General features: G+C 27.3%; 1 protein-coding gene across 3 annotated transcripts; it reads left to right on the top strand.

The window, feature by feature from the left end:
* Positions 1 to 55: 55 nt before the first annotated feature.
* LOC107454163 (uncharacterized) lies at positions 56 to 23772 on the top strand. Of its 3 annotated transcripts, none has more exons than XM_016071238.4 (11): positions 56 to 185; positions 3353 to 3527; positions 6399 to 6509; positions 9468 to 9692; positions 13256 to 14164; positions 15345 to 15611; positions 16920 to 17093; positions 17361 to 17550; positions 19871 to 20023; positions 21292 to 21434; positions 23108 to 23772. In XM_016071238.4, the coding sequence occupies exons 2-11, from the start codon at positions 3354 to 3356 to the stop codon at positions 23186 to 23188; spliced, it is 2427 nt and encodes an 808-aa protein (XP_015926724.1). In that variant the 5' UTR covers positions 56 to 185; position 3353; the 3' UTR covers positions 23189 to 23772. The 3 variants fall into 3 exon arrangements, with proteins under 3 accessions (XP_015926724.1, XP_015926726.1, XP_015926725.1); XM_016071240.4 differs by having other exon boundaries at positions 117 to 217; XM_016071239.5 differs by lacking the exon at positions 56 to 185 and adding an exon at positions 300 to 660.
* Positions 23773 to 25781: the final 2009 nt, after the last annotated feature.

Raw genomic sequence — 25781 nt, 5'->3', positions numbered from 1 at the left:
GTGAGTTTTATACATAAATATAAGAGAATAATTATAATTCTTTAATGCTGTTTAGTGGATTTTATTGGTGACAAAATAATTAATAAAATCAATTATTAATTTTTAACTGTTAAATTTTAACTGTAATGGAGAAGTTGTCGTTGTCACTTGACTAAGCTCATTTTTGGATTTTGCATTGGTTTTATGTAAGAATTTATAACTTCAACGTTGTTTTCATGTAATTATACTTAATTTAAAAATAATTATTAAATGTAATGGTTATTGGCAATTTTTATGTAATACTAGATGGCGCTTTTCAGATTGGAGATGGCGCTATTAGAAGTTAACATGTAATTCAATGTTTCAGCGCTAGAGCACTCTGTAATCAATAAATTTAAAAACCCAATATTTACAAACACTCAGAAAGGACAAAATTTGTTTACATATTGGTACACGATCATCTATAAAATATTAATATTTTGAAAATTCACTTTTTGCATAAAACTTAAATCTAACTTAATAGCATCACGCGAGATCAAATAAAATCCTACTAATGAAAGTGATGTTCAACATTTTAAAATCACGCTGTTTAACCTAACGAGTTCACTTATTCTTTAGGGCAACAATTTACACAGCATAGAGACATTTTTCTACGCTTTCAGTATAAAATGAAAAGATAAAGTATGAATTTAAATTGTTTTAACAGCATTATTATATTACAGCCAAGACATTTGCCTAATTTTTTTTTATTATTGTCTTTTTTGTAGCCTTATATTGTACTCGATAACTGAAACAAAAGAGCTGGATATATTACAGTACTTTACTAAATAAAAATTTAAAATAATTTTATTTTGATTGTGTAATTTGGAGGAAACATATTGTGACAACTTTTAGAAAAAATTATGAATGTGTTCATCATAAATTTTGATAATTACATTGAAGTTTATAATTTGTATTTATCATGGAAAGATTACTATACTGATTTGTTATACTAAAATAATTGGTAAATTTTGACTTTTTCCTGGCAGTGGTTAGCAAAAAACTAAAAAATACATCACAAAAAGGGACTAACTTGAAGGGTATAACTTGCTCTACTGAAGGGTATAAAATATAAGCTCTACTAATTTATTTATTTTTTAAAAAAATTTTGCAAGTCTGAAATCCCTTTCGTTGCTTGGCGGCGACTGTAGTTGTGCGAACAGTTACCAATTAAGAAATTTCCTTTGACATAAACAGTTTTATCTGAATTAATGAAATAATAATAAAAAATACTTTTTGCTTTATAATTAACCATCTACATTGTTATGGGAGATTTCCGTATCGTGATCTGTGGCAGAATAACCGCCAAGTCTTGAAACTTCCGGGCAGTGGTGTGCGAGAAACTAAAAAAAAAATCATGGAAAGGGACCAACTCGAAATGTTTAACTCGTAGCCACCCTTTGGCAAACATCTACATGTTTTTTTAAAAAAATTTGCAAGTTTAAAATCTATTGGCATCTTGGCGATTGTAGTTGGCGAGACAGATCACGATACGGAAATATCCCCTTGTTAGTGCTTATTTCATTATTTTATGGTCTATTAGTTTTATCTTGTTTTTTTTTTTTTTATCTCTCTACAAATATAAATTACCATAGTTGTAAAATAAATGTGACACTTATTAAAAAAAAAGATATTTGTTTTTCAAATAATAACCTTATTTTATAAAACTTTTTCTGACAAAATTATGTAGTAAAAATATTAACACAATTCCGAAGGTAATATTATAAAGATAGAAATTTCTATTAGATTTTTCTAGGATGAATTAACTGTTTCATATTAATGTGTGAAATTCTGTGACTATGTAGTTAAAAGTTTGTCACTTGCAGCAACTTTGTCACTTGCAGCAAGTTTGTCCAAATTTATTTACAGTTTTTATCTTCTTGCACTATATTTGTTAAAGATTTTACAAATTGTAATACAAGAAGAAATAATGATAAGTACATGACTGTACATAAAACATAAACTTAATAACATTTTACTAATTGTTTAAACTTTTTTTAAATAGACATTTTCATAATATTGATAATAAAAGAAATCACTTCTTCTATAAATTCATTGAGACTAACTACAAAGTACTTGAACTCTCACTGCTACGATATCCAATACAACAATAACTCCCTTTATTACGATAATGTTTTGTGGTTCTGATGAACTTGCATATGATTAATGTCATGCTCCTCTCAATATTACGGTATTCCTTGATGCAATAAACACCTGAAAAACGATTTTATCCAAGTTTGAACCTCATTTTCTTAATTTATTATTGGTTTTCAAATGATGTAAAAAATCTTATTTTATCATCTTTTGCCATTTTTTCTGCAAGAGACGCACTGCTGACCACCCCAAGAGGCTTCCAATCTTAGAATTGCCTCCCTTATCTAGTTACAGATGTATTTTTATCTGATTTATTTCATTTCTTCATGTTAAAAGCTGATCATAAGTCACAAATGACCACAAGCATCACGTTAACACTTGTAAAAGAATTTTTTCTTGTAGAGGGTGGGTTCACAAACGAAAATCATTTTCGTGCTTTGGACTCAATGCATACTTAGTTGACTTGACAGTCAAAAAATGAATAAACAAACAAAAGTATCAGATTACTTTCAATAAAAACAGTTTTCAGGTATGTTTAGGATCTTATTGGCTGAATATATTTAAATTGTTTTCAATATTTAACCATAACTAACACTCTACAAATTGTTTTTTTTGCATAATATATAAATACATTTATAGTTAATGTAGTACAGAACCCGTTATCCAGAAATCAGAAAACCGGAAAACCAAAAAACCGGAACGAAATTCGATAAATTTTCTCGTCATTCTTAAAAAAAAATTTTTTTTTCCTTATAAGATTTTACGATTTTTCTTTCTTTTTTTAAAGATCCTTACCATCATTTTGCAAATAATCATTAGTGCATTACTTCATTGTTTTTTTCTTACTTTTAATGTTATTTCCAATTTTTTTTTTTAGTTGGGTTTAACAATAAAAAAACGGCTTTCTGTAGCGATTCAGAAAACTGGAAAAATCAGTTATCCGGAATAGTGACGGTGCCGAGCGTTCCGGATAATCGGTTAAAAAAAATCTTATTGTGTCCCCAAAGTAGGCCCTCGATATAACAATATATCCCTCTACATCAATATATTTATTTGGTTCCCAAAATATTGTTGTACCGAGGTTTTACTGTATAAGAAAGACATCTAATAGCTTTTATTTGCATATATTTATCACTTATAGTTGTACTAGAAAAAATTGAGATTTTTAATATTAGTTGATTTGTAGTCTTTACTTAGGTAATGTAAGCTTGTTTTAATAAATATGCACTTATTTTTATAGAATGGATGTATTAAATTCTGAGCCTGAAGATGGTACTAACATCAGAAATTATTTAGCTACATTTCAAAAAGAAATAGAGGGTGATGACATTGAAGAGAATGAATCACTAATTGATCAAGAATCAGATGAAGATTGTGTAACAGGAGGATTATATGGATACATGTCACCAAATGAGGTATTTAATATCAAAATTAGTTTAACTATTATGACTGAGAAGCTTTTCTTTATTGACTGATTTTAAAATAACAGAACTTTGATAATGCTTGTTCAACATTTTGTTCTAGCTGAATATTAATTCAAATAAGATAAGATTATTTTTTTCAAATTTCCATTCACTATAACCATTTGAAAAATGGATAAGAAGATTTAAAAAAAAAAAAAAAAATGTACATTTAATATAATCCGTAATGTTAAATTTAATATTCAAATTTTTTATCATGTTGCTGCTAAAGATCGATAGACCATTCAGCAAAATATATATTAAAAAAATTGGTTTATAAATTGTTAGGGTTGGATTAGGGTGTCACAAGGCCTAGGGCTAATAAGTAAGGTGGGGCTCTATGTCATTAAAATTTAAATATATACAAAATTTAAGAACATAATAATTAGCTAATATTTAGTACATAACGAATAATAAATATTTCAATCTATATACATTATCTATATGCAGTTTTCCATAGAGAATTTAAATGTTTTAGATGAGAAAGAATAAGCCTAAGCCAAATATACAGTAACACGTAATTCGTTTTTGTTTACTTCTTTAATTTTTAGAAATCGTTAGCTGATTATTTAAAATTGTATAGTTGGTTATATTTAATAGATACCAATTAGAATAAATGCTGATAAAGCTAATTAAAATAAACTTTTTTTTTAAAAAAATTACTCTCTAAAAGTAGTTTTTTTGACAACCATAATAATTAGGATAATACTTTTTTTTAATAATTGACTTAACTTAAGGAAATTATGAAAAAGAATGTTTAAAAAAATATTCTTTCATTATGCAAAATAACTGTGAAAACATTTTTGTTGTATTTTTTTTTGCAAAATTAAAAACTGTAGTCCTTGTTTCATATTTTAATTTTTTTAATTTTTTGTAATGTATTAAAGAAAATATATTTTGCTCTGAAAATGTTAATTTAAATTAATTTGCAAAATTTAGTTAAAGCACAACCATGACCTTCATTTAAAGCATTATGATTTTAGCAAAACTACATGCTAATCTCATTTCTAGGCAGGGTTCGTGATTTTTTTGATTTTTTAAAAAAAAATCGAAAGAATCAGATTTTTTGATTTAAATCGGATTTTTTTGATTTAAATCAGATTTTTTTAATTTTTATTCAAATACACTGTAAGAACTTTAATTTATGATTAAAAAAAATTATAAATGTTGAATCAAATTAACTTAATATTAAAACTATATTGTAACAATATTTTAGAAGCTCTAACTAAAATAAATTTTCATTATAATACATGGCTTTGAATGCATAGCAACCATTTTGAAACAAATGCATGATTAAAGACTAGATGAAATAGAGAATTTAAAGAATACTTCAGGGGTCTGTCTGGGTTTTTCTAAGAGTTACCTATTTTATAAAAATTAAAAATTATATTAAAAAATCAACACAAATATAGTAAAAATATGGATTTATTGTTTCTTACGAGACACAAAAATAAAATTTTAAGAAAAAGTATTTTGTGTGATTATTCTATCATTTTCTCTAAAGTTGAATTTGTAAAGGTACCGTTAAACGGTAATAAATTTGGCTTGGACAGACCCCTTTACTTTAACTATTAAAACAAAGTTTCAGTTAGCAAACCATAACTTTAATTTAAAATTGTGATTTCCTTTTTTTTTTCTCTTGATTTTTAAAATGACAAAATAAATGTAGCAGACTGTGTTTATAAATGTAGTCATTAATCAAAAAATAAATAAATATTGAATCTATATATTTTTATATTAAAATATTCAATTTTAATTCTATATCAAAATAGATAAGTTCAGCTAAAAAAAAAATTTAGAAATCTATGTACTCATAGGAATTTTTTTTCACAAAATTTCTTTATAGAAAATCAGATAATGTCAAAGATATTGTAAGCATATTGTGAGAAAAAAATACCAATTAATAACCCTACTGCATCAAATAGACTTTGAAAAGGAAGAATGACACTATATTAGGAAAAAAACATCTGAATTCATCAGCCTTTTTTTTTCTTTTTCTGTTTTTGGCACATTAGGGTAATTTCTTTTTCATATAACCTCAAGCTTCAGAAATATACATTTTCCACCAATAAAATATGATGTATATTTTAATTCACGCTTTTTCATTCAAAAGGTAGAATTTTAATTAACATTATTTGTATTATTTTTTGAAAGAAATTCATGTTTATTAATTACTTTCTACAGCTATGCAAGTCTATATTAAGACAGCATTAAATGTTTACTTTAATCTGTACTTTCAATCTCAAGAATCAAAAGATTTTTAAAAATGTAATTTCAAATGTGTTGGAATTTAACACACACCAAGAAAGTAATTTCGTTAACTAAAATTAATTAATGCAGCAATTTATTTAAATTAAATTTTAATACTAAGAAAAGAACACAATAAAAGTATCAAAAATTTAAAACACTGTTTTTTAACTTTTAAAGTCAATATATATAGATAAAAAAAATTAGTTGATTTTAATCAATGATTTTTTAAAAAAAATCATTTGATTTAAATCATGATTTAAATCGTGATTTAAATCAAGCTGATTTAAATCAACGAACCCTGTTTCTAGGCTTGACTTTTTCATTTAATAACATGAGAAGAAATTGGTTCAAAATTAGACAAAAAATTGATATGATCATAATTTTTTTCTAATTTTTAATAACTGTGAAGAATGCATTTAAAATTTAAAATGTTTGCAACTTATTATATTCAGAAACATCAAAATAATTTTTCTTCCTGTCTTGTTGTTTTTATTTACTCACAACACACCTGTCCTTTAATATTGTATAACCAAATGTACTTGACTATGACTGATGTAAGATTATTTTTTTTAATAGTTAAATGGAGATATAGAAATAAAAGAGGAACCAGAAGATGATGGGGAATTATTTGAACACACTTATCCACGTTTTAAGGATGATAGTGAGGATGAAGAAAAATTATTTGATGTAAGTATGTGATGTAAATAAATAGTGTTCTCCCTAAGTGTTTTTAGAAGGTTGGCCTGTCCTGCCTGCTCTTTCATCCATATAAATGTGCCTTCCTTTTTGTAAAAATAAGCCTGTAGCTATGTTGTCTACTTATATAGTTAAAATTTGCATGATATTCGGCCCCAGACGTATTCATATCTCACTCTGAAATGAATTAATTGCATATTTAATAATTAGCATTGCATTCAGTTTCATTATAGATTTGCTCTCAAAATCATTAATTTTATTTAAATTTTAAATTTCATTATACATTAGAATTTTTTTGTGTGTAACATAAAGATTTAAAAATTTATTCTTTATTTTATAATTTAAAACAAGATTTGGAGTTATTTCCACCCTATTCATAAAAATCTCATTACTGGGCAATCTATGACTAGAACAGACTACAGTCGTCAATGTGAAGAGGTAAAAAAAGTTCATCATTTGTCCATTTCTCCTTGTGCAAGCTGTCAAGTTAGATAAGCTGTTTTTTAGTGGGTGAATTTTCACATTTTGTTAGACAATGATTGATGGAAGAAACCAACTCTTGAAAGCTTAATGTACTAAGTGCTAGATGGCATATTCGAGCTCTAGTGTTGCATATTATAACTTGCTTAAATTGGCCGAGGTACATTGCATATACTTTGGTATCTCTTATATGAACTTGTAACAGATCTTTGCTAAAAATAAATAAATATTTGTTTTATTTATAGTGTATATACCTATATTTACATTTGTAATTATATATTAAGAAACATTGCACTGTAATTTAAAAAAGAAGGAAAAAAAAAAAAAAACTATAGATACAAATTATAAATTAGAGGTCATTTCAAAATTTTAAGGTACCACACTAAGAGTGCTTTTTGATGTTCTTTTGTATTTTAATCTGTGTTGGATAAAATCTATTTTTTCAATACTCTGGAAATAGCCTAAAAAGCTAAAAAAAACTTAGTTTCCAACTTAACTAACAACATAACACAATGGCACTAACTAACAATGAAAGAAACTTAAATATAAGAAATATTTTCATATTATTTATTTTAGTTTCATATTGAATTTTAATAGTCAATTTGAATATTCATGCTCAACGATATTTGATTATTATAATTAGTATGTTATTTGCAATAGTGAGTTCAATCTGTTATTTGTAAGGTATTGTATTATGTTTCGTATGTGATTTGTTAATTTAATTTTATTATTAAAATTAAATTATATTTTAACAGTTCTTTACGTAATTATAAAATTTGGTTTTAATATTCTCTATTATGTAAAGTATTAAAAGAACTACCGTTTTAATTTAAAAAGTTGAGGTTATTCTCTACAAATAGGTTGTTTTTAAGTAGTGACAGCATGCAATAAAAATTGTGCCGGAAACTTCTAATTTTTTGCATTTAGGATCAGGAAAAGATTCCAGAAAAAATATTTAAGAAAATATAAACTCCTATTTTAATTACCTTTTTATCTAAATGTAAGATGTAATTTTTGTTGTTGGGAAAAATATATAATTGTTACAGATAAAAAAATTTTTTTTTTCATGCATGTAAAAAATAATTATATTTTATAGGTGTTTCTATCTTTTTGGTGTTATAATTTTTAAAAATATTTTTTTTCTTGGAATTATATTATTTTCTTTTATATTGGCCATTATGAAAATAAATTAATATCACAAAAAGTAATACCTATGAATTTAAAGATTTAGTGACATCTAGTCATCGATTAGATGCCCTATTTTGAACTAAATGCCTTAAACTGTTGCCCCTTAAGCCCTTTCTCTGCATGCCACTGATCAGAATTGGTAAAAATCAAATTCCTTGAATTAACATTACAAAACTGGTTTTTACTGCACTGCCTAGTTGACATGAAGTATACAATTACGTTCTTCATTCTTAGAAACTATTTCTTTCTTTATTAATTAACAATAAAGTGAAAATATTAATTTAATAAAATTAGCTGAACTAGTGTAGATTTAATTTTACTTTATTGACTGAATATGTTTTCGGTATCATGGACATTTTAATATTATAGAAGCTTACCTGCATCATGTTAATGTCAGCTTATGTTTATTTCGATAAATATTTGCAGAAGTACAGAAAGTGCTTAGTAGTGCTATAAACATCTTTATTGTATATCCTTAGAAGTAGTTGCCCTTTATGACTGTTTGCAAAATACATTTTCTAATTTTAGTTCCATTTTTTTTCCTATCCAACCTCTGTGATATTTAGTATTTACAATTTAATTGTCTCTTTCAATTACCCAGGTCCTAATAATTTATCTTTCAGTTTGATACAATTCTTAATTATATTGTTATTCAATTTACATTAATTTTTGTGCATATATTTTGAAAATGTGGGCTGAAATATGATTGGATAAAAGACACCTCTTTTCTAATCATGTTTGTGTTGAATATTTTCTAATTTCTATTTTTTTTCTTCATATTTTTTATGAAACAATTATGATTTTTTTCTATTGCTAATTTAAATCCAATTGAATTCTCTTAAAATCTGCTCATTTAAGATAAAATATAAAATAGCTTTTAAGTCATAGATTTTTTATTTTGTTACATCAACATTGTTTTTTTCTTCTTTCTGATAAATGGAATTTAGAAAAAAATATCCGATTGATTGTAAATGAAAATTCTATTTAAATATTTAAGTTTTATTGAGGTTCTTCTATTATAATAGCTACTTAAAAATATTCTATTGTTATTACAAAATCCCACTATAGCACTACTAATTTGTACACTCATTAAAAAAAATTCTAAAAATTTTTTGTTTTAGTGCATTAAGCTTAATTTATTACTTTTCAACAGACAGGAAGAAAAAATTTATATAATAAGTAACTGTTTTAAGGAATTTTTCATGAAATTTCAGGAATATTTACTTTTTATTATTATATGTATGTATATTGCATTTGTTAATGAATTATTTATGCTTTTAGAAACATCCTCGAAGAAAAGGTGCTGAAATTATCAGGTTGGGATCAAGAAACATTGATAATACTGAAAAATTTGAAGATGACTTTTTAGAACCTTTAAAAGAAAATTCTGGTGTTGTATCTGCTGTTGGAGAAGAACTTCATATTGATGATAAACATACTTTAGAAATGGTGGCTCAGTTTGCTGAACAGGCTGTAGCTAAAGCTTCAAAGAATTCCTTGATATCAGTATGTTGATTTAATTGTTTTATAAAATTTTTACACATTCATATTTATTTCACAGTATATCATTTGTTATTTTTTTTAAAGGAATATTTGAAAATAATGCCAAAGCATAAAATCTAGACTCTTTTGACGATTTAAAAAAAAAGAAAAAAAGACTTAACTTTGCTATTTATTCTCCAAAATGCATTTGTATTTTTTAAAAAAATGTAATATTAAGAAAATGTTTGATTTTATTTATTTACATTATCTATTATGCATTTATAAATCTGTTTTAATAATTAATGAAAGGTGTTATGACTGAAGAAAAAAGTATAAAATTTCTTTTAAATGTTTTTTTATAAATTTTAAATATATTTTTCAATTCAAAATTTTTAAAACTGTTAAGATTTTTCAATATCATATTCAAGAAGTAAATTAATGTGTACTTTTTATTTATAGTCTAAATAAAATAGTGTAAATTTTTTAAAAGTTACATGAGTCATTTTGTTTAGCTCTTTAAAAAAACAGAGATAAAAAATTTATCCTCAATGATATGTTTGAATTTGTGAAGAATTCAAGTATGTATAATAAATATTTTTCATTGAATTAAAGAATTTTAAAAATATTTTGTCATTTCAGCTGCATGTTGACCGAGACCTATTAATTAATTATGATCTATTCAATCAAGCAGGTTTCCTTAAGAATTAATAATCAGACTCTCTTAAAGTGTAGAAGTGTGCCACTTACTGATATCTTTTATTAAATTACATATAATAATTAAAAACATATTCTAAAAAAACTTGTGCCCATTAAATAAAAAGAAAAATAACCAATGAAGGTAAAGTTTCTGTTCTTCTTCTCTTCTTTCAAATCCCCATTTCTAGCCTAACTAGACAAGGTCCATGAGTTTGTTCACCTTCAAAAAGGCTAAAACAAGTAAGGGTCTTTCTATAAGGTCTTGTTTTAAAAGACCGAGGCAGTCCAGTAGATGTTCAGGGGATGCCTGGGCCGAAGAGCACTTGGTACAGAGGGCAAAACACTTTTCTCCTTCAGAGTACCTCAGTGATTTCAGGTGTCCACAGCGGAGACGTGTGATGGCGGTTTGAGACTGATGGTCTTTGTCAGCTGTCAAACAGCTACTCAGTCTGGTACCCTGGTACCAATTGTGACTGGGTGGAGTGAACCATGCTGATTTATTTTTGGCTTTAGCAATGGAGAGGAGCTCTGAGGAGGTAAGAGATACTGGAGGCGCAGTGGCCCCAGCTGCACCTGCCTTGGCTAGACTATCTGCCATTTCATTGCCTGATATATCTACATGTGAGGGTATCCATTGTACGTGAATTCGACAATATTTGGAGAGGTGTAAAAGTTTATAAAAGATGTTCGTGCTAGTATTGTCCCTCACTCTGTGCCAGCTAGCCAAGTGCTGAACAGCGCTTCTACTGTCGGTAAGGATCCAAATCTCTTTCGGAATTGAAAGAGACAGTATTGAGGCAAGTCCATCATCAATGGTGATAAGCTCGCTCCTGAATGCGGAACAGTGATCGGGATTCTTTTTCTGGATCTTAATTTCTCTCATTTGAGTTTTGATGAAGATCCCACTCTCGGTGTGATTGTCTTCGTCCTTGCCTCCATCCGTATATAATTGAGCAGCCTCCTTTGGGATAGTGTAGATTCTCTCAAGTACTGCTTGTCTAAGTTGTTTCTGTTCTTAAGTAGTAACACCTGGTGGTAGTTTTTGTTTTGGTGTAGCTATAAGAAGAACGTGATTAAGCAGGTCATGCATAATGTTTGTGAGTCTTGATCTTTAACATTTAAATTATATGAAACATATATTTAAAATTTTAAATAGTTAAGTAAGAATAACAAAGTAAGATAAATAGGGTGAAAAAAAATGAGAAAAGATGTATTCACTCACTCCTTGGCGCTACAACCCATGAAAAGTTTTGGCCCCCCTTACAGCATGCCTCCAAACGTTTTGATCCTCAGCTTTCTTTTTATAACTTTTAACTTTCATGATTTTTAGGTCTCCCTCAACTTTCCCAAGCTGCTGTTTTCTGGGTCTTCCAACAGGTTTCTTTCCTGTTATTTCCCCCCAATGGACGTTATTAAAACTTTGATTCTCATTCACTCTTATTAAGTGAACTAACCACTGTAGTTTTTTAGACTTAATGATCTTATCTTTGTCTTTATATAGTTTCTCAATTTCTGGGTATAATCTGATTCTCTAAACATGGCCATCTTTTACTGGTCCAAATATTTTTCTCATAATTTTTCGTTCCCAAATTTGATTATTTTTTCTTCATATTATGCAATTGTTCAGGTTTCACTTTTGTAGGTTATTAACTGGTCACAATATTGCTTTGTAGATTTCTAAAGATATTTTGTAGATTTATTAAACATATACTAAAAGGACTTGTGCCCATTAAATAGAAAAATGAATTAAATTAAAGGCTTGATTGTTAAGCAGTAGCACCTGGCGGAAATTTTTGTTGTGGTGCATCTATTAGAGAATCCTGATTAAGCAGGTCATGCATAATGTTAGTAAGTCTTGATTCTTAGCATTTAAATTGTAGGAAATAAAATCTATTTAAAAAAGTTCAGTAAGAATAACAAAGTACGAAGAACAGGGAGATAAATAGGGTGAAAAGAAATGAGCAAAGCGAAGGTATACAAAAAATCAAAATTTCCAGAAGCCAGGACCAATCAGCAGGCATATTATAGAGTGCAAAGAAGCCTTCTATAATAAGCTGGCATAATCAAATTATGGAATCAAAGTACTTTTTGCTGTATGAAATTACATAAAGACGCATATTTTTAATTTAATATTATCTGAAAATTAAAGTGATCAGACATATGGTATTTTGCCTGAGCTCTGCATGGTCTTTAGCTATTAAACAGTTTATTTTTAGTTATACAATATAATGAGTTTTCATATACTATATTACAGAATTATTAATTTTTAACGCATGCTTTTCTAATTGTGTACTTTCGGTATTTTTGTATGCATGTTTGTTACTTATACATTTTATACATTCGATTGATTTTTCGTGCTTTTGAAGCATTTTAAATCTCATTGGGAAAGGAGAGCATTGCAACTTTCCTATTTCTGAAAATCGGGTACACGAGGTACTATCAGAAAATCATTGCATTCTTTTCAATTTTCCATTCCTTTTTTTGTTTTTCACAGCGTCTGATCGACACTCGCTTGCTAAAACTTACATTTAGTCTTTTTTTTCCTTCATATTTCTGCATTGAATCATTTTTCATGGCTGCTATTTATCAAAACAAGCAGATCAAATGACGAAACCCAGTGTTTTCTGAGTTAATAAGTTTATTTCGCCTAGAGAAATTTTCAAGTCTAAAAAAACAAGTTTAGACGTACAAAAGCATTAGGTGCCAGCTTTTATTTTTAAGCAAATGGGTGACATGAATTTTTTGAACCTTGTGATGGTTATTGAAAATTGCTGAAGTAAATATTTACTGATAAAACTTTTATAACATTTACTATTTTTGAAATTGTTATTTTATGTGAATAATATATATTTTTATAGCGTGTAGCATTTATTTTTTCTCTTCCTAAATAGAATACTGAAAATGGAGCACCTTATCAAACAGTTACTATCGTACCATCAGACACAAATCCTGGAGAATTGAGCTACGTTTTGTTTGTTTCAGAAACTGGTGAATGCCTTGATAAAAATGTCATCGAAGGAAGCCTGCCTATTTTCAATTTGACTGATGCTGCTCAGTTAAGTGAGGCATTTTTATCAGAACAGTTAAATGAAGGAGTCAAAATGCGTACAATACGTTTAGCTCCACGAAAATCTTCATTAGCTACTCAACAACACGCCTGCGCTTATTGTAGCTATTCAAGTCCAAAAAGATACTTATTGTCACGCCATATGAAAAGTCATTCAGATGAGAGACCACATAAATGTGGTGTTTGTGAAAGAGGATTCAAAACTGTAGCTTCCCTTCAAAATCATGTTAATACACACACTGGAACACGTCCTCACTCTTGCAAGGAATGTGATTCTTGCTTCACTACTTCTGGTGAGCTTGTTCGTCATGTGCGTTATAAACATACCCATGAAAAGCCACATAAGTGCACTGAATGTGATTATGCGAGTGTAGAACTGAGCAAATTAAAGCGTCATATGCGTTGCCATACGGGAGAAAGGCCTTACCAATGCCCACATTGCACATATGCTAGTCCGGATACGTACAAGCTGAAGAGGCATTTGCGTATTCACACTGGTGAGAAGCCATATGAATGTGATATTTGCCAAACCAGGTTTACTCAATCAAACAGTTTGAAAGCCCATAAGCTTATACATTCTGGAAATAAACCTGTGTTTCATTGTGAATATTGTCCTGCTACTTGTGGACGGAAAACTGATTTGCGCATTCACATGGAAAAGCTTCACTCGAGTGATAAACCACACAGATGTAGAAGGTGTGGTAAAGTTTTTCTAGATAGGTATAGTTATAAGGTAGGCATTTAAAATATTATGTAGGTGTTTTGTAAAATGATTTTTTAGAAGTTTTTTGTATTAATGTTTTGTAATACCTTTATGTTGTTGATATCTTTATAAAGATATTTTGTGACTTTTCATTTGCTTACATTTTATATTTTTTATTTGTCATGCACTACAGTGGGCAAATGTAGCTATTATTATAAGTCAAACTCTTATTGAAATTTTAAATCTTTTTTTAGAATTATATATTTTTTGGTAATAATTATAAAACCAAAAAAAGTTGTAATTTTTTATTTTACTAAACCATGAAGAACTAAGTAAACAAGGAAACTAGAACTAAAATTTTAGTAAATAATTTTTATACAGATTTTATATTTTTATACAGATTTTATACAGCGTGTAGATTTACTGTATAGACATTGGCATATCTAAGAAATTTCATTGTGTCTTAAAACATTTTCTATTCTTCCCTTTGTCTGTATGTGGCAATTTATTTTTGTAGTAGATATTTAAAATTCATAAAACCATATATCAATCAAATTTATAGGAAGGGGCATTATGTTAATTCAACTCTACTATGAACTTCATGATAGTTAACTTATATGATCTCAACTATGTTTCAGAAATATAGATCATGTTATTTTAGAGCATTGTGTCAAATTTCTGAATCTGCCCTTTGAGCCACCCTTTTAAAATAACTTTAGGGTGAACACATATAATCTTGAATTTGAGTTTTCAGAAAATGGATGACTTGTATACAAATATATTTCTGGGAAATTCTTTTTTTTTATGTTTTCATTTGTAGGTTGCTATTTATTTTAAATTTTCACTTATTCACTATCTTTGTGAAAGGACGGGCAGGATAGGCCTTCCTTTTAAAAACACTTAGAACATTGCTAATTATGATCTTAAATTTAAGTTTTCAGAAAATGGATGACTGATGTGTGTAAATATTTTTTCAGGGAAAACCTTTTGTTTTTGTTTATGTTTGTAGGTTTGTTTATTTAAGTCTTCAGATACTTTCCTTGAATTCGTAACATATTTGTTACCATTTCATTATGTTTATTTTTAAATATTATATGTTTTTATTTAAAGTATTTGACAACAGGAAATAGAATTCTATTGTGCAAAATACAAATGTCAAAGTATATGAAAGAAATTTAGTTTTTTGAATTGAAAATTTATTTTTTTTCAGATTCATGCTAAAAGTCATGATGGTGAAAAGTGTTTTAAGTGTGATTTATGCAATTATGCTTCTATTTCTCAACGGCATTTAGAAACACACATGTTTATTCACACTGATCAGAAACCATTTCACTGTGATGAATGTGATCAAAGCTTTCGTCAGAAGCAACTCTTGAAACGGCATAAAAATATTTATCATGATCCAAATTATATCAGACCTGAGCCCAAAGAAAAAAATCATGTTTGTACTGTTTGTACAAAAGCTTTTAGACACAAGGTACGAAAATTTCTATTTTTAATTTTTTGTTGATGAATGCTAGAGACATAGCCTTTGTGGGTTAAGGCCCTTCCTGAAATTTGAAGATTTTTTTTTCTTTTTTAATATTCATGTTCTTTAAGTGCCATAAAAATATTAATTTTTATTCAAATTATAACTGAATAAACCTTAAAGAAAACTAATTCACCATTCTTGCACTGTTTGCACAAAAACTTTTAGACACAAGGAATATCTTCCACTTACTACTATTTCATTTTGATTATTTATATGGTGAATGTTTTTGCTAAAAACATAGCCAAATGAAGGCCATATTGGTCCACGCATCTCCTAAAACTTGCATATTTTATTTATTATTTTTTATATTGATATTCTGGAAAACATTTAATCACTAAAATGTATCAATTGTTCAACCAACAAATCATAAAATTACTTCATATTAATTAGAAGAATCATATTTAGAGACTTGTTATCGTAACTCGATCTAGCATCATTATGGGTTGGCTGAGTATGAATAGCATTTAAATATATCAATTTAATATAATGAATGTGTACTGAAAGATTCTGTTTATGTTTATTTGCTTTAAGAATGTTTCATTTATCTTTTATAAAATCCCCAAATATTATTCATTATACGTTTTGATTAATCATTAGCATAATTTCAAATATATGTGATACTTATCTCTTTGTGACATTTTCAGGTCCAATGAAAATGCAATACTCCAAAATAAAATCTTCATGATAAATTTTTTGTTCTAATCAGGGTTCCCACTTATCAGGAAGAACAGGGAAAACCTGAAATTGTCAGAGAATTTTTATTTTAACTCTAAAGAACAGGGAATAGTTAGGGAAAGTTGCAATTTTTAACAAAAAACCTGGAAAATTCCTGTATTATACCTGGCAAAAAAACCAGTCTTAGAATTGTCAATAACAGCAATCAGTTATTGAGATTCAATAAGTAAATCGAACATTTATTACAATTATTTTATAAAATTCTACCTTTTAGTGAAACTTTTCTACGTTTCCGTCCTCATTCTATAATATATTTTTACTCCCAAAATTTAATATTTGAGATTACAAATAAAAAATATGAAAGTTTTCTGATGCATGGTATCAATGTAATATGGTATGGATTTTCATTAAAATTTACCTAATATACCTGGAAAAGTCAAGAATTTTTTTTTCTGAAATTGAGTGGGAACCCTATGTAATTTAATTTAAAGAATTTCAGTTCATTTTCATACTATTTTCTTTTGAGCAATGGCTATTACTTTTTAGTACCTAATTCTTATTGTTTAATAATCTTTTCAGGGTAATTTAATACGACATTTTGCTATCCATGATCCAGATGCTTCAGCTACTGATAAAGAGCTGGCCATGAGGTTAGGAGAACCTAAAAAGCCAGGACAAGATATAGATGGTGAGGAAGATGAAGAAGAAATGAATGAATATGATTCTGTTGCAGATGATAAAGAGAGCCAACAAGTAAAGTGTTAACATTTTTTAATGTGCATAGACATCACTGTGTATGATTAGTTTTGTTTTAGATATAAACTTTAGTGCCATGAACAAAAATAATAATTACTTTTTTTTTAAACTAAAATATTAATTTAATTATAAACTATTTTTCATTAAAATAATTAAATTTCCCCCCATTAAATCCATCAATAATCGCTAAATTTCAAAAGAGTTATTGCTTGTTTCTAAAGAATTTGTTTACAAGATTAATCATTTTATTCCATTGCATTTTAGGTTGTTGTGTTTGAAGTTATCCAGTTGCCTGGAGCAAATAGTATGATTTCTGAACCTCAAACAATTACAATGCTTGATGGTCAAACTCTACTTTTTAATGGCAACGAAAGGCAAGAGTTCTCTGTTATTCAGCGTGCTGATGAAATTAGTGACTTACTTGGTCTTTCTGAAAACATTTCTGATTCTGAGGGTAACTATTTTATTTTCACTTGATGCTCTTTTACTACAGGTGGATAACTAGTTCACTAATATAAAATTACATAGATTTCTATTATTTTTATTTTTTAAATTTTCAATTTCACTTTAAAAATTTGGATTAGGTGATTTAGATCAAACTTCCAACTTATGCCTGGCTTTTTTTTGATATTTAAAACTTTTTTCTTCTAAATATATGTAATTTGAAACATCATACAAAGTGTTTTTGTAGAGCAGTTACAAACTTGGTGGAACGTACATAATAAGGATCAATAATTGCATATCTATCCATGGTCGGAAATGTAATCATACACCTCCAAGGGTTCCTCCCTATTACAGACTAGCTGCTCGTGAGCGTGCATTGAACTGTTATTATGTTGAGCTTCATTATCTTAATTTTATGTTTAATTTTATCTTAATTTTAATTTTATGTTATGTTCATTATCTTAATCTTATGTTATGTTAATTGTAAAAAATTGTGCAGATTTAACTGTTTCATTAGTTAATTGTTTTGGCAAGTAATTTGCAAAAAAGTTTGCCCATATTAAGGATAAATCACTAAAATATAATAAAACAGCTATTGTTAGGCCTATTTGAAGGCAATTTTCGACAATATAACTAGAAAACATAACCTTAATTTATATAAACAATTTCACTGGTCCAAGTGCAAGAGCAGCTAGACCAACAATAAGAAAGCCCTCCTATAGCAGTGTGTGAGGATTTTTCCACTCATAGGTTACCAGGTAATTCTCAATCCATATCATGTTTTTCAAGTTTAATTATTGATAAGATTAAATAATTTTAAAATGTGTGCAGAGTTTGTACATTTTAAAAACCACCAATCTCTCTAAAAATAAAAAAGGGCAGGGTGCTTTTTTAAAAATAAGGATACCTTCAGTTTTGAAAGGTACTAAACTTGAAAATTATATTAATTATATCCCTTCCAAACTAAATTCTAAGTACTCAAAAGTAAATATCAGAAATAAATATCAGAAATAATATTTTATATTTTGTCTAAAAATAGTGTTCAACAGTTCCTGGTTTCTGCTTCTGCAATTTCTTTTCTTAAAATAAAAAAAGAGCATTTTTTTTCTGAAAAAAGAGGGCAAGGAGGGAGCATTTACCTCTGTAAGAGGGCAGGCAGGGTGGGCCACCATTCTAAAAGCACTTAGAGAGAACACTAAAAACTAAAAAGTCTATTATTTGACATTTTTTTAAAAATTTTTTTGAGGTCACATTTCTTTTGAAATATTTTAAAATTTTATTGTCTGGCACATGAAAGTTTATTTTCTTTTATAAACATGGTTTGCAGTTTTTTTCTCTCTAGCTTAGCATCATTAGGAATGGTAATAATGACTTATAAATACAAGTGGCCAATTTTTATTATTCAGTGACAACTACTAATAAAATCTGCTCCCTTTGAAAATCAAATCTACATGAATAATTTTCTTTACACTATCAAAGCATGTTAAAACCATCCTTTATGAAAATCTTAATCTCTGTTTTTTAAAATCAAATTTTTGTTAGGTATATGTTTTAAAAATGAAAAGCTCTGCTTTATCTTCTCTAAATAGTTAGAATTTTCAGTTATCGTAAGTTTTAAAAGATGTTTAGTATATAAAAAACAAATTTCATTCTGCTCCCAAACAAAAAAAAAGCAGTTCTGGATTACACTTCTTAAGGAAAAGTGAGAGTTAAAAACATATGGAGGAAGAGCGTAAAAGGTTCCAGATGAAATCTGTTTATGAATTAAGAAAATGCCTATGATCATTCACTATCCATGATCATGTTTTCATATCATATGATTGATTAAGTGATGATCATTCCATAAAGTAAATTGATATATGTTTGAAAAGCTCTTGACATTTTAAGGGGTCTAGGTAGTTTTGATTTAATCGAGAAAACATCTATGTACAACTTTTTGACTTTTTATAACTCAACTAAAATTTGACTTAGGTTTCTGAATTTTTTACAGGTATTTAACATAAGCAGAGTCATTATTTAATTGCAAACACTTTTAATGTAAATAATTTTCTTAATTTAATTTTCTTTAAATCTAAAAATCAGTTGGTTCATGAAATCAAGTGTTCTTTGAACCAACCTGATTTTAATACATGGTGGGCACTGTATCTTAATAAGCAAATTGATAAATGATGCTTACTTATTTAGGAAACTTATTCATGTTTTTATATTATAAGTTTTTTTTTATTTCAGTTGATTGCATTTAAAATCTTATTTATTACTTATTCTCAAGTTTTGCTATAATTTATCTTATTTCTTTTTATTGCAATATTGAATGTGTTATTATCTTACAGTTAACGATAGTATGGACTTGGAAAGTAGTGTTCAAAGCAACGACAATGAAATTTTGCCACAAAAGGGGAAAAGTGCTAAAAAATCTTTGAAGAATTCATCATACAGAAAAGTTAATAAAATAAATGATAGAAAAAATGCTACTGTTTTTAAAGGTAAAATATGCTGGGCTTCATTGTTTTATCTAACCTAATGATTTAAGGGGAATAAAAGCCAATCCACTATTTGAATTAAAATTTTTTATTTGAAGATTTTGTTTTTTTAATTTTTATTAATTTTCTCTTTTTCTTTCATAAACTGTTTGTTTGATTTTGAATTATTTTTTTATTTATTTATGTAAGGTGTTTCTAAACAAATATTATAAAATTAATAAATTCTTTTGCAGACTGAATCAGCAGAGGGAAAAAAAAATTGGATGGTTAAATAACTTAGCATTCAATATGCTGTAGATACAATCTTGCTATTAGTATGCAATAAAATTTTTTTTTTCCCGCTTGTATGTGATTTTCATATTTTCCAGAAATAGTTGAAATGTATTATTCAAACATAGTTGATTAGTGGTATGTTCAAAATTCTTCCCAGTTGATTTTGTTCCTGTATAAGCATTAAATTATGCATAAATTAAAAAAAAATACTGTTTATCTCCGAATATAAGTCTATACTATACGTGTATTTGAAAACTTATTCAAAACCTTTACATAAGTTGACATAAATAAATAAATAAGATATGTTTTCTCTTCAGGTAACTTTCAATTTTTTTTTATTTCTTGAGGTGCGCTAATTTCTTGTATATTATATATTTGTTAGTACTTTTTTCTTCTCCATAATTTCAATTTTTCAATAGCCTAGTTATATGCTTAGCATTGCAAATATTGCTGTGCAGTTATTAGTAAAAAGTAATTTTTGTGAAAATAAAATGCCTGTCAAAGGGTTCTTTAGTTGAACAATTTTACAAGTTTCCTTCTGTTTAATAATAAGAAAGTTGACAGTCATCAGTAAATTGCAATTTGAAACTTACAGCATATAAATTTGTCAGCGATTGTTTTGAATAACATCATAAATTTTAAAGTACTTTAAATTATCAAAAAATATTAATTAGCTTATTTATGTACAATTTATGTTTGATAAAATTTTAATAAATTTGAAAATTCAGCTTTAAAATGTACTCTTTAAATATAATGATAATCTGTTTACAACCTCGATTCTGTGGTATGGTAGTTAGTGTCATGTTGAACCATTTTAGCAAATTTAATGTTTGACAAAATTTTGAATTGTATTAATTCTTTGAAGTTTCAATTTTGCTTATTGGATGGCAATGTTTGGTGTTTTCATTAGGAAAAATAATAAACAAAGACTGTTTGGTAAACTAAATGCATTGTTATTGTTTGATTGTTGATTTTGTTCTTACTTGGCTACTTTCCAGTTTCTGCTGACAAATCTGTTTCTGAACTTCAGAATCTTTCACTATCATCTCTACTTGATGACAAGTCTGTTCCAGGAAAGGAGATGCAACCGAATAAAGAAGACCAATATCAGAAAGATTTTGAAAATTGCTTTGGATTTAATGTAAGGAAATATGTAATATCATAATTTATTATTTTTATCACTCTGGTTAACTATGAATAGTTCTAATTCAATGCCAGTTAAATAGTTGTACATTTTTTTTATCTCTTAGATTGTGTTTGAATCTTATGTAAACACTATAGTATTTTGTTAATATATTTTTCACAGCACTTTGATCTTATGTTTTTAACAAAAAATAAAAGCAAAAAATATGCCACAAAAGTTTTTTAATTGTCGATTAAACGTCGATGTAATTTATTCTCTCAAGAAAAGATCTTTAGCAGACTTGCCAATTTCTCTGGATTTTTCTTAAATAAGGAAAGGATTTTCCAAAATATCTAAATTAATTGTAAAATTTATTTTTTAACAATTGATTAAAATTAAATTTGATCACCAGGCCATTAAACTAACTTAAAGATCTCTCCCTCTATCTATTTATCTATCAGATAGATAGAATTTGATTGATATAGATTAATACATATATTAATTTTTTGTGGTTTACTGTATATTTTGACTATAGCACTATTAGTTCATACTGCGATGGATTGGAAATTTTTAAAAATATATCTGGAAAATCTGGAAATTTTATTTTTCTATTTCAGTGGCGACCCTGTCCTATGGAGCTGGAGACTTGGTCCTAAAAGTGGGCATGAAAGATTGGGAAGCATAGATAAATTATAATTGTTAATTTGTCAGTAAAAAGAGTGACTAAGGAACATATTTGGTTTCTTTTTTTGTTAAGTAGATTTAAATACAAATAAATATAAATAAAGCTTAAAAAAGTAATTTTTTTCATAATTATTTGTTATTTTTTCTCTAATGCTTCATTTGAATTTCTATTTTATAAGAAATTTTTCATTAGAAGGCATTTTTTCTCGATAATCTTAAATGAAACATTATACTCCATTGGTAAAGATGTTAATTTTTAGAATGCAGGATTGTCCTACCACTAAGAAAAGAATTTTTTATTCTTGAGCCATCCTGTTAAAAAATCTCATTTGAAAATTAGTTCCTCGACAGCATGTTGGATGACCAAAGCTGAAAAATGTGATTTTTTTTGGAGGGGGGGGGGGCACTAGTTTGAAAATGGTATATATATATATATTGTCGTAATTTTTTTTCTAAATTATATTTTTATTACTTTAACTGAAGGTAAGTGCCTGTATTGTTAAAATATTGTCTTTTTTAATTTGAGATTTTTCAAACTTCACATTTGCTGCTCTATGACTGTTTATTATCAAATTTGAACTCATTTCTGAATATTAAAAGCCAAGAATGCTACATACCTTAGATATTCCCTGTATGTCAAATTTAAAACACAAAAGTACTCGTTTATTTGCTAAACAAAGCTTTTATACGTTTCCACCTCTAATTAGTAAATGTCACCTAAAATCCACTTTTTTTTGGTCAGAAGTTATAAAGCTAATTTCCATTTTAAATTTGAGAGAATTGAAAACTTCTTTTTTTATAAATAAAACACATATTTAATTTTATGATGTCCATAACTTCAGTTGATATTTAAGAGCATACATGATTTGAAATTTCATTTATATGCATAGTTGTGTTAACTTTTATCATTTGTCTCAATTGTATGTTTTTATTATTAATATATTCATTTTTGCTTAACATGTTATAAGAAGAATACTTTTCTAATCTTTTAAAAATTTTGTTTTTAGGAACATGATGACTTATTAGTTGTTTCTACCAGCCCTGTATATGAGACATTTGAATCCAACATTGATCCCGATATATCTTGACCATGTGATTAAATTAATTTTAAAAATTAATCTGTGATTAACAATTTGAATATGAGAACATATTCCTTATGTGCAGATCTTATATGAAATTATCGTTTGTGTTCTATTTCAATCACTGAACTGTATATTAACTTTGTATTGAAAGCCAAGTGATATTTTTGCAGTAACAATACTTTTAACATTTGAATTGATACTTCAAAAGTGTCTTTTTCATCTAGAGCTTTATAAATACTTACTCGAGATGCTGGCAGATTGAAAGCAATATCATCAAAAATGTAATTGATTAAATGAATCATTAATGAGTTTAATACAATTGATGTTTCATTCATTTTTGCTGAAATCGTTATTAATTATCTAAGTTTGCATTTTATGAATCATATGCTTGGGAATTATAATTATTTTCAAATTATAATTATTTTCAAATGATACTTTTTATTGGTTTATTTGTAATATAGTTATTAAATTTTTGTACATTTGTTTGTTGTTGATTAAATATAAATGTTGTTCATTTATCATGACTTGTTTTTACACAGGACTGAGAATAGCATGTTATATTTAATAATAAAATTTTTGTTAAAAACGTTTATTATTTATTTATTTATTTTTCGCATTCTGAATAAAATAATTGTTTATTTTTTACACCTTTCCACCCTGTTTGAAATATACACTTTGTCTCCCTGTTAATTTTAATATACATCATATGCAGGGCTTTAAACTTTTTTTTCTCGTATATATATTTTTTTACCACGTGATTTCAAAATATTCTAATTAAAATAACACTAATTAGTGCTAATGCAAATGTATAAGAGATCTGTCATTCTGAACTCTATTTAAAAAAAGAAAAATCTTGTTTGAATAAAGTCAGTTATTAATATCATACTCATAATGACTTACTTTTTTGAAAACCTTGCAATGCTAATTTTGATAGATTCTGCTGAATTCCCTGTTTCATTTGAATTAAAGTGAATTTAACTAAGGTTTTTTCATATGTAAAGCTTTTCTTTTTGGTTTTAACTAACATAGCAACACATTGCTCATCCAGTGACAATTTTTTTGCTAGTTTTATATCTTTATCAGCAACAAATTTCTTTAAACAAAAATCGTTTTCTGAGAAATAATTATTCATTAAATTTTTAGTCTGGCCAACAGAAAATAACCTCATATAATTTTTTGTTGTTGTTGTTCATTTACGTCACACTAGAGCTGCACAATGGGCTATTGGCGACTGTGTGGGAAACATCCCTGAGGATGATCCGAAGACATACCATCACAATTTTGATCCTCTGCAGAGGGGATGGCACCCCCGCTTGGGTAGCCCGACGACCTGCACGCGAAGTCCAGCACTTTACGGTAGAACAGTTTAACGAGAACCAATACCGCACACCCTCGGTTCCTGCGCAAGCTGATCCAAGTGGTCACCCACCCGCGCACTGACCGAAACCAGTGATGCTTGACTTCGGTGATCTGCTGGGAACCCTGTCTTAACGATCAATCCACTGCGGGACCATTTTTTTAAAAAATTATTATTTTATGAATTGGTTTTTTATTATTGATTTCGATATTTTTTTATTGTGAGGATTTTTTTATTTATGAATAAGTGGGAAAATCATTGGAATTAAAAATGGAATTCCTTTATTGAAATATGTAATAAATACTAAAATATAAAAATAAAATTGATGAGACCTTAAAAATTAAAATAAATAATTCAACTTTTTCATATTATTTTTTATTGCACGGAACTTTTACTTCTTCACATTTTTAATATATATTATTCTTGAATCGAAATTTTAAAATTTTTATATTATTTCGCTTTGTAATGCTATGTTTGCTTCTGCTGTGTCATTAAAAATGATTTGGTCAGTAGCCATTTTTTTATTTATTGGTAAATTAATATTTTATAAGTACCCTTCTGATGTTATATATGATGTTAATATGAAAAGTACAATGAAAAAATTACCCTTAATAATTTTTGATTTCAAGATCACTAAGTTAGTTTACATAGTTAGTTGCTATCCTAATACACTAAATTGCAATCTTAATGGTTCGAAAAGTTCACATTTAATATACCTTTTCATTAAGGGTAATAATGTACCTACTTTCCCTGGATAAGTATAATATTTATTTGTTTCAAACCCTCAAAATATTGGTAGTACTGCAAACTGAAAAATATGGTAAAGATTATCTTTCTTTTTGCATTACCTTTATCACTAATAGTATGAATTGAAAATTTTATCAGCACGATTATAAAGCATGATTATTTCCCTCAAAATATCATTGTTAGTTGATGGGCATAAATTTTTTCAATCAGTATATATAAAAATTAACAAAGTATAAAAATATCGTAATTTTAATTGTAAAAATTCAAAGTGTTTCCGTAAAAAAAAAAAAAACCTTTTTTTTAATAATTACATAAAAAAATCAAACTATTTGAAGTTGCATTAGTCGGGAGAAAAAAGAAAATAGATGTTTAAGATAAACAGAGAGATAAGTTATTTGCATATTAAAATTATTTTTTGAATTTTTTACAAAGGAACATCTAAAAATATGAGCTCTTGACAGTATTTGGACACATTTGCAGTATTTGGTTAGAAAA

Source organism: Parasteatoda tepidariorum, chromosome 3 (assembly GCF_982258835.1).
Source record: "Parasteatoda tepidariorum strain Cologne lab strain chromosome 3, Ptep-v5.0, whole genome shotgun sequence".
Lineage (NCBI taxonomy): Eukaryota > Metazoa > Arthropoda > Arachnida > Araneae > Theridiidae > Parasteatoda > Parasteatoda tepidariorum.
This window is presented reverse-complemented; position numbering and strand designations above follow the sequence as displayed.

What these genes read in the sequence shown, in the direction of transcription:
- LOC107454163 (XM_016071238.4), top strand. Translation starts at nt 3,354, where the DNA reads ATGGATGTATTAAATTCTGAGCCTGAAGATGGTACTAACATCAGAAAT. An exon ending in ATGAAGAAAAATTATTTGAT is followed by an intron (nt 6,510 to 9,467) that starts GTAAGTATGTGA and finishes TTATGCTTTTAG; the next exon opens with AAACATCCTCGAAGAAAAGG. An exon ending in AAAATTGCTTTGGATTTAAT is followed by an intron (nt 21,435 to 23,107) that starts GTAAGGAAATAT and finishes TTTTGTTTTTAG; the next exon opens with GAACATGATGACTTATTAGT.